Here is a 17611-nt window from a genome sequence, read left to right on the forward strand (position 1 = left end):
AGTCACTCTAAAAACACACTGACTATTGGCAGCTAGCACAACCCTTCTACTGCATAATGAAAGTAACTCAATACGACTACCAAATACCTAAGAAAGAAAGATGCATATCCAAAAACGGATTGGGGGAGTCGACTACAGCCAAGATAGGTGGACAAAATCATGGAGTTGTATTTTGAGTGGAACATGACTTTAAAATTGAAGATGTGAAGTTACACAAACGCATGGACTCTAACATCTAAACATTAAAAGCTAACACACAGAAAGGCAGGTATCAGGTTCATAGACATATTCCTGTAGAGCACGGATGTAAAAAGGGGGCTTTATAAATACTTATGATTGATTGATTGCGTCACGTACCGAAGGCACGTATGAGTTCTCCCTGCACAGCCCAGGTGAGAGTGTTGATGAGGCAGGCAGAGGTGAGGCCAGCAAACAGAATGTTGTACAGGAACACTATGTGGAAGTTCCCCAGCCAGTTATATCTCCCAAAGTCTCCCAGCAGGTCAAACCGTGTGATCCCTGAAGAACAGGTAAGAGACAGAATGTGATTAGTTCGACACTATAAACTGCTCAGCATATCTTCACCCCCCCATGGATAAATAAAGTTCAAATCCATATTACCTTCACTAATCCATCCGATTCAGATCTGTGAATACTTCGAGAGGAAGGAAAGAAGGGTGCATTTCTGAAGCACAGTACTTGACCATGGCCAAGGTCACACAGTGTTCATAGTGATTGACTGCATACACATGCCCTCTTGTGTTCAGAAATGACACTACAACCAGAAGCTCTGTCTAATTACAGTAGGCAATAGAGCCCAACAGTGGAGGTGTCATAATACCCATAAAACCTAGTGGTCAAACAGGGAAATGGTTCCAATCGTTTTTCCACCATAAATGTTTCCAATAGGGGATTTTAGAAACACTTGAAATAAGGGCTGTGTTTCGTGTAGGCTTACCCTGGTGTGACGGCAGGTAGCCTAGTTGAGCCAGTAACCGAAAGGTTGCTAGATCGAATCCCCAAGCTGACAAGGTAAAAATCGGTCATTCTGCCCCTGAACAAAGCAGTTAACCCACTGTTCCTAGGCCGTCATTGTCAATAAGAATTTGGACCAACTTGCCTAGTTAAATAAAGGTTAAATAAAAAATACAAATAACAATTGATAAGTCACCTTGTCCGAGAGAGATTTACATGGTTATCAAAACGTCATGTCAGGGTAAGCCTACAGGAAACACATCCCTTACCTTAAGTATTTCTAAAATCCCCCATGGGAAACATTTATGGTGGAAAAACAATTAGAACCATTTCCCTGTTTGACCACTAGGTTTTATGGGTATTATGATACCACTGTGGGAGTCTACGCATCTCTTTTTTGTTCAACCATACGAGACGACAAGAATGTAGAAACTCAACCTGGGGAACGGGGAGGTCTCTTACCCAGAGTGCGAGAGAAGACCGGCAGTGCTGAGCTGAGGACCAGAAGAGACACACAGTTCCCAATGATCTGTGTGAGGTTGGTGTCCTGAGAGCGGGGCAGCAGGGAGGTGAAGAGAGGAGAGCTGTAGAAGCCCACCACAGACGACACCATCAGGTACAGGATGAGGACCACCTGCACTGCTGCTCCCAGAGAACCAAACATGGAGAAGGAAGCCGTCCCCAGGCGAGGGTCCTACCACGCAGAGGAAACACACGATCAATGCAAATCTGTTATCCTGTATAAAAATGTAATGTTCCTACCCTCCCTCCCTCCCTCCACAAGTTTATGTCCTTAGATTTGTTTAGTCTTAAAATCTATATGAAAGACACGGCCCTCAGTCACTCAACATAGAACAGGCTATTCAGGATCGACATTACAGAGGCAATAGGTCAATGTGCATCGTTAGAATTCAACATATCTATACAGATAGGAGTAAACTCATGCCATAGCCCCTCAAACGCAACTCTGGACCTTGAAGCCAGTTCCACTGCATTTTTTAGTTGTTCCCTTCTAATCAGGGACTGATTTAGACCTGGGACACCAGGTGTGTGCAATTAATTATCAGGTGGAACAGAAAACCAGCAGGCTGCGGGACCTCCTAGGGTAAAAGTGGAGTACCCCGGCTATAGGGTGTCCAATCCAAAACCATTTTGACCAATGGGTTAAATTATCTGTTAAATTGTGTAGATAATCCACTAAGAAAATCAATGGTCCAAACTGTGTTTCGATCCTAATCCGTTCAAATTATTGGATTTTTTACCATAGTAGGAAGGTCAAAATTAGGCTAACTAAATTAAATGGAGGCCAGCGAAAATAAGTGGTAAAAAAAAAATATATATATGTATATACACTGCTCAAAAAAAATAAAGGGAACACTAAAATAACACATCCTAGATCTGAATGAATGAAATATTCTTATTAAATATTTTTTTCTTTACATAGTTGAATGTGCTGACAACAAAATCACACAAAAATGATCAATGGAAATCAAATTTATCAACCCATGGAGGTCTGGATTTGGAGTCACGCTCAAAATTAAAGTGGAAAACCACACTACAGGCTGATCCAACTTTGATGTAATGTCCTTAAAACAAGTCAAAATTAGGCTCAGTAGTGTGTGTGGCCTCCACGTGCCTGTATGACCTCCCTACAACGCCTGGGCATGCTCCTGCTGAGGTGGCGGATGGTCTCCTGAGGGATCTCCTTCCAGACCTGGACTAAAGCATCCGCCAACTCCTGGACAGTCTGTGGTGCAACGTGGCGTTGGTGGATGGAGCGAGACATGATGTCCCAGATGTGCTCAATTGGATTCAGGTCTGGGGAACGGGCGGGCCAGTCCATAGCATCAATGCCTTCCTCTTGCAGGAACTGCTGACACACTCCAGCCACATGAGGTCTAGCATTGTCTTGCATTAGGAGGAACCCAGGGCCAACCGCACCAGCATATGGTCTCACAAGGGGTCTGAGGATCTCATCTCGGTACATAATGGCAGTCAGGCTACCTCTGGCGAGCACATGGAGGGCTGTGCGGCCCCCCAAAGAAATGCCACTCCACACCATGACTGACCCACCGCCAAACCAGTCATGCTGGAGGATGTTGCAGGCAGCAGAAAGTTCTCCACGGCGTCTCCAGACTCTGTCACGTCTGTCACATGTGCTCAGTGTGAACCTGCTTTCATCTGTGAAGAGCACAGGGCGCCAGTGGCGAATTTGCCAATCTTGGTGTTCTCTGGCAAATGCCAAACGTCCTGCACGGTGTTGGGCTGTAAGCACAACCCCCACCTGTGGACGTCGGGCCCTCATACCACCCTCATGGAGTCTGTTTCTGACCGTTTGAGCAGACACATGCACATTTGTGGCCTGCTGGAGGTCATTTTGCAGGGCTCTGGCAGTGCTCCACCTGCTCCTCCTTGCACAAAGGCGGAGGGAGCGGTCCTGCTGCTGGGTTGTTGCCCTCCACGTCTCCTGATGTACTGGCCTGTCTCCTGGTAGCGCCTCCATGCTCTGGACACTACGCTGACAGACACAGCAAACCTTCTTGCCACAGCTCGCATTGATGTGCCATCCTGGATGAGCTGCACTACCTGAGCCACTTGTGTGGGTTGTAGACTCCGTCTCATGCTACCACTAGAGTGAAAGCACCGCCAGCATTCAAAAGTGACCAAAACATCAGCCAGGAAGCATAGGAACTGAGAAGTGGTCTGTGGTCACCACCTGCAGAACCACTCCTTTATTGGGGGTGTCTTGCTAATTGCCTATAATTTCCACCTTTTGTCTATTCCATTTGCACAACAGCATGTGAAATTTATTGTCAATCAGTGTTGCTTCCTAAGTGGACAGTTTGATTTCACAGAAGTGTGATTGACTTGGAGTTACATTGTGTTGTTTAAGTGTTCCCTTAATTTTTTTGAGCAGTATATATATATATATATATATTTATTTATTTATTTTTACCACTTATTTTCGCTATATATATATATTTTTTAAAGAAATATGGTAAATAGCATTGCGTAAGCTAGACTGGATGCTGTGCCAGAATGAAGGCTACCCGACAGGCTCACTTTCTTCTCAAATCCGGTGGACATAAAACAATAGGAGGTAAGATAGATATATACGCTGTTCACATGTTCTTACAAAAACAAGCATCTCGAAAAATGTCAACGGAGCACTAAGTGTACCGCAAGCTTTCTATTTTCTAAGCCTTAAATTGGCCTGACGCGAGCTGAAATAACGGTCTGCGACCCATGGAAACAACGTGGAATGACGCCGACCACAATGCAAAATCCTCAGACGTTTTGGCAAGAAAGCTGCACAGCTCTTAAAATGATCAGAGCTCAGTGCTTATGATCAGATGTACTAAGTTAGGAAATCAGACTTTTTGGATATAATGTTAAATGATATGCTAAAGAAAGACCTCACGGAACGATTCAGAACGTGATCATATTTATCACGGTAAAATGTATTTTAAAACCTAACGAAGGGAAAACATTACCAACAAAGCGTGCTTTCACCCACATTGGGCAGAGTGTGTAAACGCCCTACATGCTATAAAATTAACAGCAGGCTGTCGAGAATAATCCATACAAAGCCCCTTTCCAGCTCACGCCGTCCCTTATTCCCCTTAGTAGAGTCCTCTCACCCGCATTCCACTAGGCATGGCCGTCTCGTCGAACAGGAGCTCCAGAACATGGAAACAAACCATCAACACACAGGCCACCGTTAGAGCTAGGAGCAGCAGCATGGCCAGAGGGTAGAACAGGTTCCGCTGCCATGGTGACGCTCTCCTCCGCATCTCTGGGGGAAGAGAGAGAGAGATGAGGACAAGGACCACTGTAGACAACGCTGTCAGTCTCCCGGTGAACAGTGAAGCTACTCCTGAGATTTTTCTCCTAATGCCCGAATTCAATCCAACAATGTCGTATAATCTTCCAATGAATTTGATCCAACCCAAGTAAGTCAAGAGAACTGAATAAAAACAGTATTATTCTTACCGAGGGCGATTCGTTTGGCCTGGACGCCGAGGAACTGCGTCCTCAAAGGCTCCACGTTCACACTGACCCAGCATGCCGTGCTACCCCCTACAAGGAACAGAGCACGGTCAACACAACCACCACCTCCTCATGAGTCATGGACGTGTGCTACAGGCAGTGTACGATTCCCAATAGAAATCCATTTAATTGTCCCATGTTGAGAGACTATTGTAGCCCACGGTCGCTGGCCCACTCACTGTTCAGTGTCCTGGAGAGCGAAGCCTCCTCAAACGCAGCACAGTTCATCTCCACCTCCACATTCTCCAACAGCTGAGGAAACACAGGGGATGGATGTCATTGAGTCATTAGTGTTATGTTATTGTCAACGATATCCCAAAATTGTTTGCATAATCAACTTACACACAGCTCTAATACACACACACACTTATCCAACCAGACATGCCACCAGGGATCTCGTCACAGTCCCCAAATCCAGAACAAATTCAAGAAAACGTACAGTATTATATAGAGCCCTTATTGCATGGAACTTCCTTCCATCTCATATTGCTCAAATAAACAGCAAACCTGGTGTAAAAAAACAGATAAACACAACACCTCTCCCCTATTTGACCTAGACAGTTTGTGTGTATGCATTGATATGTAGGCTACGTGTGCCTTTTACATTTTCTTTAATGTAGTTCTGTCCTTGAGCTGTTCTTGTCTATTGAGGTTCTGTATTATGTTTCATGTTTCGTGTGGATCCCAGGAAGAGCTGCTGCTGCTTTTGCAACAGCTAATGGGGATCCTAATAAAATACCAAAGATATAACAATGTCACTGTGTTCAGTTATTGTCTGCATACGGGAGAAAAAGTTTGTGGATTATCACTCACCCGTGGTTTGACCAGTAGGCTCCCGGTGACACTGAACATGCGGGACAGCCCGAACGGAGTGCACACTGCAAGGAGACGGGAAGAGGTGTCAGGCAGCATTCATACACATCACAAGTTAAGCAGCCAGTGCGGCAGATGGACGAGACATAGTGGAGGTGTCCTCACATAGCAGCAGCAGCACTCCACACAGAGAGATGGCAGAGTAGAGGTAAGGAAGGTAGTACTCCCACATGTCTAAGATGGGAGACAACAGGTCATTAGAAAAAGGACTTTGATAAAAGGTTCTCCAAAAAATAAAAGACACCAATTCAATTCAAAAATACTTAGCCATTGCGAACAGTTGCAAAAATGGCTTGAATGAAAAGCAAAGATCAACTCACCGTAGAGGCTCTCCCTGGCGCTGTGGTTGTTAAGCAGGGCCACAAACACCCACACCATGCCCAGTACCAGCAGAGTGAGCAGCAGCAGCACCACCGCCGTCTCATACACCCGCGCCATCACCCCCTTTTTACAGCCCACAAAGCCCTCCGACTCGGTGAAGAAGTAGGCGAAGGGCATGAGGAAGACCAGGGACAGGTTGGAGAACAGGAACACTAGGTTCCATAAGCCTGATGATGGAGAGAAAGAGAAGAGATGGTCAAAACATTTCAGTACAAAAAGTTAGGTAAGTTCATAAAAAGGGATAGAAATCTAGCAACAAACACAACCACCACAGTGAGGCGCAGCCTAGCCGTTTAGGGAAACTGTTTTTGGGGGTATACAGAACACAGAAACCTGTAGAGCTCAATGGAAATAAGCAAGAGGGACTAGAGTTGACAGTGCTCGCTATGAATATTTGGGGCCCCACTTCCCTTCAACTGCTGGTTTGTGGAGCTCACGTTTCATTACTGTGATAGACGCACCATGGGATATTATTACATAACAGGCAACAGTGCAAGGTTCCCAAAACCATAGTAATGAATCATTCGTTTTGTTTTGGAGCTCATTGACTATCAACCTTCAAAATGTAGTTAAAACAGTTGTTTGAGGTTTGGGGCTATGGGCACTCTGACAATGAATGAACGACTTGGGTTGAAAACGTGGAGCGGTATTGGGTGCTGTGGTGTAAACGTGGATCAGTACCGTGAATGAGCGATCCGTTGAGCCACTGCATGTAGTAGCTGTGAGGGAAGATGAGCAGCACCTCATTGGACAGGATGGAGATGGGGAGGAGCAGCACAGCGCACACTGCCACAGAGAGGGTAAACGTACACAGCCACAGCCTAGACAGGAAGAGAGAGAACGGTGAGGGAGACGTGTGCTGTAACTAGGGTGTCTGTAGATTGGTCAATGTACGTTGTATTTTTATGTCATTTGGACAATACAGTATTGTGTGTATGTGTTTTGGATGCTAGTTGCTCTGGGTGGGGAGGGAGGAAAGGAATATCAGCATGTAAGGACAAAGGGCAAGGAGGACAGTTACACAGGCCAAGTTGTGTCATCTCGTAGGTCACATCGACTCCGATACAAGCTCAAATACTCTGCTCACACACAGCCACTCTAATCACAGACTGAGTCAAATTGCAGACTGCTGCTAGGTCAGTTAAATCATTATGTCTCTTTACTTACGCAATTTTGTTGGCGGTCGCATCTTCAATGTCATCTGGAAAACACAAAAGAGTGAGTGCTTCACAGCTAAACCAACAGGCAAGCTAGTACTGACTAAAGGCATGTGAGCATCTTGTCAACACAACCCATTTACCCAGACATAAGAGTTGAAATTGTGTCGGAGCAACGTATGTTGCCTAGAGTGTCTGGAGGGATATACTTAGAAAAACAGAGATATCGGTAAGAAACTAAGGTAGCGCCGATCGACACGGACAGAGGGGAAATAAGTAGTTGGCCTCAAATGGAGATATGCGGAGTACACCGTGTTACAGACACAAAAGAACAAGAGTCTGTATAGGTCAGGAAGAGGAACTGAAGAGTGGGGGATATGTACGGGGAGCAAGAGAAACCAGTTCGCAGCATCCGAATCGATTCACAGAACCCATCTTCAACATCACACCATTAAGCTGCGAGGCACACATGCTCTGCCGGTGGTATTGACTGACTGCGGTGGACATTCATTGGAAACACTGTACTCGTTACGCAGAACAGGTTTAGCTGACTCTTTCCAGAACCCACTGGCTGGCCCGGCTCAGTGGGCTGGCCCGGCTCAGTGGGCTGGCCCGGCTCCAAACAGCTAAACCTCTGCAGAGCCAGAGCGACACAGCTACAGGCCAGACTTGTTATGTTGGAGCGGACGTGCTACAGCGGTTTTTCAATAAACACACTTCACTGGAGTGATTACATAAGGTACATAACCAAATTGCATTTGCACAGCCACACTTCCAACGTTCAATTCATAGGATTAGGGCTGTCACAATTTCATCAGTTGGTGATTGTCAAGCAAATAACTGGGTCGGTCTCACGGTATTTGACCGTTAATTAACAAACTCATTTAGCATCTCCTGGCTTCCACACACAGCATACCAGTCACAAATGCAGACATTTGGAACATCTACATTTTAAAAAGTCTTATAAATCTATGAAATATATCCTACACCTTCACAATAAATACATTATTTAAGACGGGTCTAAAGAGACATGATATGAATAAAATAGAAAGGAAATTTTCACCAAACATTTTGAGGGAGTGCACACACATGCAGCTAACAAAAGAAATGGGTACTCCTATATGCTTAAAATTTAGAGTTATTCATGTAACTTAGTTGTTCTACAAACATTGGGCTATACATTTTGATATTTAATACATAGTAAGGCTGCACGATGTGACTAATGATTTGAAAAAAGTCGCTTGAAAAGGCATGAGCTCCGCTTTGCTTTCTTGCGCAGGCTGTACACTTCAGTCTCAGTCACAATTTGACAAGCACTTGCTAACTCCTTCAAGACCGTCGGAAAAGCATCCCAGGTGAATGCCAAGAGTGTGCAATGCTGTCATCAAGGCAAAGGATGGCTACTTTGAAGAACCTAAAATATATTTTGATTAAAAAAAAAATTGGTTACTGCATGATTCCATAGGTGTTATTCATAGTTTTGATGTCTTCACCATTATTCCACAATGTAGAAAATAGTATGAAGAAAAACCCTGAATGAGTAGGTGTCCAAACGTTTGACTGGTACTGTTTGCATGTTATTTTAACTAGGCAAGTCAGTTAAGAACAAATTATTATTTACAATGATGGCCTATGGACAGAGAGAGCAACCGTTCAAAAGTTTGGGGTCATTTAGAAATGTCCTTGTTTTTGAAAGAAAAGCACATTTTTTTGTCCATTAAAATATCAAAATGATCAGAAATACAGTGTAGACAGTGTTAATGTTGTAAATGACTATTGTAGCTGGAAACTGATGATTTTTAATGGAATATCTACATAGGGGTACAGAGGCCCATTTATCAGCAACCATCAATCCTGTGTTCCAATGGCACGTTGCATTAGCTAATCCAAGTTAATCATTTTAAAAAGGTTAATTGATCATTAGAAAACCCTTTTGCAATTATGTTAGCACAGCTGAAAACTGTTGTTCTGATTAAAGAAGCAATTAAACTGGCCTTCTTTAGACTAGTTGAGTATCTGGAGCATCACAATTTGGGAGTTCAATTACAGGCTCAAAATTGCCAGAAACAAAGAACTTTCTTCTGAAACTCGTCAGTCTATTCTTGTAATGAGAAATGAAGACTATTCCATGCAAGAGATTGTACGAGATCTTCAGGTTCTTGGCAACACTGTGTCCTAATCCCTTCACAGAACAGTGCAAACTGGCCCTAACCAGAATAGAGTGGGAGGCCCCGGTGCAACTGAGCAAGACAAGTACATTGGAGTGTCAAGTTTGAGAAACAGACGCCTCAGAAGTCCTCAACTGGCAGCTTCATTAAATAGTACCCACAGAACACCAGTCTCAACGTCAACAGTGAAAAGGCGACTCCGGGATGATGACCTTTCTAGGCAGAGTTGCAAAGAAAAAGCCATCTTAGACTGGCCAATAAAAATAAAAGATTAAAATGGGCAAAAGAACACAGACACTGGACAAAGGAACTCTGCCTAGAAGGCCAGCATCCCGGAGTCGCCTCTTCACTGTTGACGTTCCACTAGGTTTCCATGTCATGGCTTTTGCGCTATCAGTACAGATACCAACACATCTTGACCACCAAAGTCCATTTGATGTCACAAAGCTGTCCAGTACTTTAAAAATATCCTCTCATGTTGTCCTGGTTTCCAGTGGTTTGTAGAAGAGGATGTCTTCCTTAATTGACTCCCCATAAATGTAACGGACATATACCGGGAGCTGTGCCATGCCCGCAACGTCTGTTGACTCATCCAGCTGTAACGCATATAATTCATAATTCACTTTGTATGCAAAGCAGTAATTGTTTCAAAACATCTCCTGACATGTCACTGATGCGTCATGAAACAGTGTTGTTTGTATACTTTTTGGGGCCTTTTCCCAGTTTCGAAATTACACGTTGTGCATTCTACTATTGCAACTTTTAAGAGTAAGTTGAAAGCCGGACTGAGTTCCTTTTTGGGGGGGACTAGGCAAACAGATATCCATACTAGAGGTCGACCGACTATGATTTTTCAACGCCGATACCGATAATTGGAGGACCAAAAAAAGACGTTACCGATTAAATCGGCCGATATATATATATATATATATATATATATAAAAATAAATAATGAAGACAATTAGAATACTGAATGAACACTTATTTTTAACTTAATATAATACATCAATCAAATCAATTTAGCCTCAAATAAATAATGAATGTTCAATTTGGTTTAAATAATGCAAAAACAAAGTGTTGGAGAAGAAAGTAAAAGTGCAATATGTGCCATGTAAAAAAAAAATAATTATTAAGTTCCTTGCTCAGAACATGAGAACATATGAAAGCTGTTGGTTCCTTTTAACATGAATTTTCAATATTCCCAGTTAAGAAGTTTTAGGTTGTAGTTATTATAGGACTATTTCTCTCTATACCATTTGTATTTCATATACCTTTGACTATTGGATGTTATTATAGGCACTTTAGTATTGCCAACCTAATCTCGGGAGTTGATAGGCTTGAAGTCATAAACAGTGCAATGCTTGAAGCACAGCGAAGAGCTGCTGGCAAATGCAGGAAAGTGCTGTTTGAATGAATGCTTACGAGCCTGCTGCTGCCTACCATCGCTCAGTCAGACTGCTCTATCAAATCAGAGACTTAATTAGAATATAATATACACACAAATACGAGCCTTCGGTCATTAATATGGTCAAATCCGGAAACTATCATTTTCAAGACAAAATGTTTATTCTTTCAGTGAAATACGGAACCGTTCCGTATTTTATCGAATGGGCGGCAACCCTAAGTCTAAATATTTCTGTTACATTGCACAACCTTCAATGTTATGTCATAATTATGTAAAATTCTGGCAAATTAATTACGGTCTTTGTTAGGAAGAATTAGTCTTCACACAGTTCGCAACGAGCCAGGCGGCCCAAACTGCTATATACCCTGACTCTGATTGCACTGAACGCAAGAGAAGTGACAATTTCCCTAGTTGAAATAAATTCATGTTCGCAGGCAATATTAACTAAATATGCAGGTTACATTTTTTTTAAACTTGTATATTGATTTTAAGAAAGGCACTGAGGTTTATGGTTTGGTACACATTGGTGCAAAGACAGTGCTTTTTTCGCGAATGCGCCTGTTAAATCACCCCCCGTTTGGAGAAGTAGGCTGTGATTCTATGATAAATTAACAGGCACCGCATCGATTATATGCAACGCAGGACAAGCTAGTAATATCATCAACCATGTGTAGTTAACTCGTGATTGATTAAACTTATCTTATAAAAAACAATGCTAGCTAGCAACTTACCTTGGCTCCTTGCTGCACTCATGTAACAGGTGGCCAGCCTGCCATGCAGTCTCCTCATGGAGTGCAATGTAATCGGCATCCAGAAATGCCGATTACCGATTGTTATGAAAACTTGAAATCGGCCCCAATTTAAAATACATTTAAAAAAACGGCCATTCCGATTAATCGGTCGACCTCTAATCCACACTCACCCGTGACATAGTCCGCATTCTTCTTGAAGTGAGTGAGGATGAGGTAGGACAGAATGTAGAGGCAGGTGAAGAGGAGGACACAGATCTGCAGAGAGGAAACAAAAACAAAACATTGGCACCATTTTTCAATTAGCAGGATGCGCTTTGACAGTAGCTTCATTAGCTTTTTAGGGACGTGTGCAACTTGGTTTACTTTTATCCAAATATAAGTAGAAGCAGAATATACACATATTGGACCAACATAATACCAACCCAAGTCTAGCAGCCCTTCTAAAAAGAGTTATACAAACCATAGTAGGTTAGGGCTGCATGATATGGGCAAAGAAAAAAATATGTATTGCGATTTGATAAATTAAAACACGAAGGTAAACTGTTAGAATAACATCATAGAACAACATTAAGCAAAGTGTAATCCCTACTGTTAACTAGTCACAGACAGAGTGTAATCCCTACTGTTAACCAGTCACAGACAGAGTGGCGTAGACTTTGGCTTGCCTCTAGAAAAAAAGATGTGCCCGAACAGCCCTCACCGAAGTCCAAAACCTCACAAAATGTCATCATAATATGCACAAACTTTTTTTGAACGGTTTCGAGTGATTAGCATGCGGGCGCCTTAAGTGAATCTAACAGAGGAGAAACGACGCGGCTTGAGTGTCAGAGGGCGGGGCTCGTTGTGTGTGGGAAGCAGCCACAAGACGAGAAAAACAAAGTAAACTATAAAAATGTATAAGAACTATGGAAGCCTAATATAGGCCTATTTACTTGTGTTAAAAGAAAATGTGATCAAATTTGGCATATATTCAAACTTCAGGTGGCTAGGCTACCTAGACCTTAGCAATCAAATTATTGACTGGAATTAGATCAATACACACCAATAGTGATGACATACTGTGTGAGTAACTTTTTAATTAACGATGCAAAGGCCTACATGATGAAACCCTGCAGAAAGCAAACTCAGCCCTGTTAGTTCTACTGTGCAATTGCAGTTGTCTATTTTGTTTGTTTAAACCATATGACCTGATTAGAAAAATCTGGTCACATCATAGCCCATATAAAACCGTTTTACAGCTGATTTACTACCATGCCATACCCTCCAACTTGGGTCCGGAGTTTTACCTGGTTAGGTTAGCCCAGTGGTTTTCCAAACTCTTCGGGGGGCCCAGACATTTCACCATTTTGTTTTAGCCCTGAACTAGTTCACCTAATCAAGGGTTAGTTGACAAGTTGAATCAGGCGTGCTAGTTCTGAAATAGATAAAATAAATTAACCGGCTGGGGATCCCCCTAGGAGAGGCTTGAGAACCACTGGGTTAGTCTTTATTGAAGCCTGTGGTGCCACCTCTAAATGAACACAAATGAAGAAACATATCCTATAAGTAAGTTCTCAGACAAAACGGCGGAACTATGGATACAACTTCCTCCGCGCTCGTGCATTATCATAATTCATATGCGCACCACTAGAAATCGCTGCATTAGCATGTTTCTGTTACCCGAAACATCCTGACAAAATAAACCATATTACTGGCCTGCTAATGTGCCTGGAGCTTGTAAGTTAAACTGCCGACAAAAAGACCCATGACTGATCCAAATGGTTGCCCAATCAGGCAGGCTAGATGCAGTTATTTCAAAATAATATGCATTCAAACTGCCAGGCTTTTGAGCGGTTATTCAAATGACAAGCTATTCACTGCAGTTTACAGTCTAGACTTTTGTACTCACTTGAATTTTTTTTATTTTTTTATGTCAAAACATATTGCGTTGTTGTAGCCTAGGTAGAATACAATTATTGTCCCTAAAAAAACCTGAATCAACCGGGTAGTTTTCAGAGCTTGTACCCGGGGACTGGGAGCACACAGTAGCTAGCGCATTTGGACTCCTTGACTTTCTCCACATTTTGTTACGTAACAGAGCCTTATTCAAAAATGGATAGAATTATATTTTCCCCCCTCATCAAATCTACATACAATAAACAAAGCAAAAACTGGTTAAGAAAATGTTTGCAAATTTAAAACAGAAATATATTTACAAAAGTATTCAGACCCTTTACTCAGTACTTTGTTGAAGTACATTTGGCAGCGATTACAGCCTCAAGTCTCCTAGGGTATGACGCTACAAGCTTTGCGCACCTGTATATTTGGGGAGTTCATCCCATTCTTCTCTGCAGATCCTCTCAAGCTCTGTCAGATTGGATGGGGAGCATCGCTGCACAGCTATTTTCAGGTCTCTCCAGAGATGTTCGATCGGGTTAAGTCCGGGCCACTCAAGGACATTGAGACTTGTCTCAAAGCCACTCCTGCATTGTCTTGGCTGTGTGCGTAGGGTTGTTGTCCTATTGGAAGGTGAACCTTTGCCCCAGTCCGAGGTCCTGAGCAGGTTCAGCAAGGAGCGCTCTCCATTTTGCTCCGTTCATCTTTGCCTCAATCCTGACTAGTCTCCCAGTCCCTGCAGCTGAAAAATATAATCCGCACAGCATGCTGCCACCACCACCACCATGCTTCAATGTAGGGATGGTGCCAGGTTTCCTCCAGACGTGATGCTTGGCATTCAGGATTCAGACCAGAGAATCTTGTTTCCTCACGGTTGGAGTTCTTTAGGTGCCTTTTGGCAAACTCCAAGCGGGAGTGTCTTTTACTGAGGAGTGACTTCCGTCTGGCCACTCTACCATAAAGGCCTGATTGATGGAGTGCTGCAGAGATGGGAGAACCTTCCAGAAGGACAACCATCTCCACAGAGGAACCCTGGAGCTGTCAGAGTGACCATCGGGTTCTTGGGAAGAGTCTTGGTGGTTCAAACTTCTTCCATTTAAGAATGATGGAGGCCACTGTGTTCTTGGGGACCTTCAATGCTGCAGAAATGTTTTGGTACCCTTCCCCAGATGTGTGCCTCCACACAATCCTGTCTCTGAGCTCTACGGACAATTCCGTCAACCTCATGGCTTGGTTTTTGCTCTGACATGCACTGTCAACTGAGGGACCTTATATAAACAGGTGTGTACCTGTCCAATCAATTGAATTTACCACAGGTGGACTCCAATCAAGTTATAGAAACATCAAGGATGATCAATGGAAACAAGATGCAACTGACCACATTTGCTAGTCTCATAGCAAAGTGTCTGAATACTTATGTAAATGCATTTTTTTTTTTTTTTTTTTTGCTTTGTCATTATGGGGTATTGTGTGTAGATTAATGAGGCCAGTTTAAAAGAAATCTGTTTTCGAATAAGGCTGTAACGTAAAAGGGCTCTGAATACACTGTTTTTGTTATCTGTAACAGTTCATAAGGAAATCAGTCAATTGAAATAAATTGGGCCCTAAATCGATGGATTGCACAACTGGAAATACAGATCTGCATCAGTTCGTTACACATAACTTAAAAAATATATATAACAAAAATAAAAATAAAATAGGGCCGTGGATCAGAAAACCAGTCAGTATCTGGTGCCTCATGCAGCATGACCATCTCCTTCGCATAAAGTTGATCAGGCTGTTGATTGGTCTGTGAAATGTTGTTCCATTCCTCTTCAATGGCTGTGTGAAGTAGCTGGTTACTAGCGGGAACGGAAACCCGCTTTCGTACCCGTCAATCCAGGGCATCCCAAACATGCTTAAAATGAGTGACGTGTGGTGTGTCTGCAGGCCATGGAAGAACTGGAACATTTTCAGCTTCCAGGAATTGTGTACAGATCGCTGAAACATGAGGTGATAGCGACGGATGAATGGCACGACAATGGGCCTCAGGATCTCGTCACGGTATCTCTGTGCATTAAAATTGCCATTGATATGACCTGGCTATACCATAACTCCACCATAACCATGGGGCACTCTGTTCACAACGTTGATATCAGCAAACCACTCGCCCACACGACACCATATATGCTGTCTGCCATCAGCCCGGTACAGTTGAAACCAGGATTCACCCGTGAAGAGCACACTTCTCCAGCGTGCCAGTGGCCATCAAAAGGTGAGCATTTGCCCACTGAAGTCTGTTACAACACCGAACTGCAGTCAGATCATGGTGAGGACAACGAGCTCGCAAATGAGCTTCCCTGAGGTCCTGGGCTAGCATGGTTACACGTGGTCTGCAGTTGCGAGGCTGGTTGGATGTCCTGCCAAATTATCTAAAAGCAACAATGGAGGCAGCTTATGGTAGAGAAATTAACATAAAATTCTATGGCAACAGCATAACATCCGAGCCAAGCCAGACAGAGCTGTGCTGTGCTGTGCTGTGCTGGGCTGGCTGGGTTATGCATCAACTATATCTGCCGCCTAGAAACCGTGCTGGAAAGGACAACTTCAAAAGGGAAAAATATATTGCTCTTTACAAATGTACCTGTGGACAAGGACCACATACAGTTGAAGTCGGAAGTTTACATAAACTAGTTTTAATGATTCCAACCTAAGTGTTTCAACCACTCCACAAATTTCTTGTTAACAAACTATAGTTTTGGCAAGTCGGTTAGGACATTATTCAGTTGGAAAAATTACTAACAATTGTTTAGACAGATTATTTCACTGTATCACAATTCCAGTGGGTCAGAAGTTTACACTAAGTTACCAGACTTTAAACAGCTTGGAAAATTCCAGAAAATTATGTCATGCCTTTAGAAGCTTCTGATAGGCTAATTGACATAATTTGAGTCAATTGGAGGTGTACCTGTGGATGCATTTCAAGGCCTACCTTCAAACTCAGTGCCTCTTGGCTTGACATCATGGGAAAAATCAAAAGAAATCAGCCAAGAATTCAGAACCAAAAAAATGTAGACCACAAGTCTGGTTGATCCTTGGGAGCAATTTCCAAATGCCTGAAGGTACCACGTTCCTCTGTACAAACAATAGTAAGCAAGTATAAACACCATGGGACCACGCAGCCGTCATACCCCTCCAGAAGGAGACGCGTTCTGTCTCCTGGAGATGAACGTACTTTGGTGCGAAACGTGCAAATCAATCCCAGAACAGCAGCAAAGGACCTTGTGAAGATGCTGGAGGAAACAGGTACAAAAGTATCTATATCCATAGTAAAACGAGTCCTGTATCAACATAACCTGAAGGGCCGCTCAGCAAGGAAGAAGCCACTGCTCCAAAACTGCCATAAAAAAATCCAGAGTATGGTTTGCAACTGCACATGGGGACAAAGATCGTTCCTTTTGGAGAAATGTCCTCTGGTCTGATGAAAAAAATATATATAACTGTTTGGCCATAATGACAATCATTATGTTTGGAGAAAAAGGGGGATGCTTGCAAGCCGAAGAACACCATCCCAACCGTGAAGCACGGGGGTGGCAGCATCATGTGGGGGTGCATTGCTGTAGGAGGGACTGGTGCACTTCAAAATAGATGGCATCACGAGGAAGGAAAATTATGTGGATATATTGAAGCAACATCAAGACATCAGGTCAGGAAGTGAAAGCTTGGTTGCAAATGAACAATGACCCCAAGCATACTTCCAAAGTTGTGGCAAAATGGCTTAAAGACAACAAAGTCAAGGTATTGGAGTGGCCATCACAAGCCCTGACCGCAATCCCATAGAACATTTGTGGGCAGAACTGAAAAAGCATGTGTGAGCAAGGAGGCCTACAAACCTGACTCAGTTACACCAGCTCTGTCAGGGGGAATTGGTCAAAATTCCCCCAACTTGGGAGCACGTGATGCCGCGGAGCTGAGCAGACGTTGACAAACCGAGCT

The 17611-nt window shown here is 43.2% G+C and overlaps 1 protein-coding gene across 1 annotated transcript in view; it reads right to left on the reverse strand.

The window, feature by feature from the left end:
• Window positions 1–17611, reverse strand: part of lmbr1l (limb development membrane protein 1-like) — a 49965-nt gene that overhangs the window by 2577 nt on the left and 29777 nt on the right. The window contains exons 2-12 of the mRNA XM_071347421.1: window positions 11932–12016; window positions 7447–7480; window positions 6961–7100; window positions 6219–6446; window positions 6004–6072; window positions 5839–5903; window positions 5205–5277; window positions 4969–5055; window positions 4617–4771; window positions 1438–1669; window positions 358–519 (exon numbers count right to left, since the gene is read on the reverse strand). Of these exons, the coding sequence (XP_071203522.1) occupies window positions 358–519; window positions 1438–1669; window positions 4617–4771; window positions 4969–5055; window positions 5205–5277; window positions 5839–5903; window positions 6004–6072; window positions 6219–6446; window positions 6961–7100; window positions 7447–7480; window positions 11932–12016 (1330 nt within the window). The remainder of the gene's footprint in view (window positions 1–357; window positions 520–1437; window positions 1670–4616; window positions 4772–4968; window positions 5056–5204; window positions 5278–5838; window positions 5904–6003; window positions 6073–6218; window positions 6447–6960; window positions 7101–7446; window positions 7481–11931; window positions 12017–17611) is intronic.

The sequence above is a fragment of the Salvelinus alpinus genome, chromosome 17 (genome assembly GCF_045679555.1).
Source record: "Salvelinus alpinus chromosome 17, SLU_Salpinus.1, whole genome shotgun sequence".
Taxonomy (NCBI): domain Eukaryota; kingdom Metazoa; phylum Chordata; class Actinopteri; order Salmoniformes; family Salmonidae; genus Salvelinus; species Salvelinus alpinus.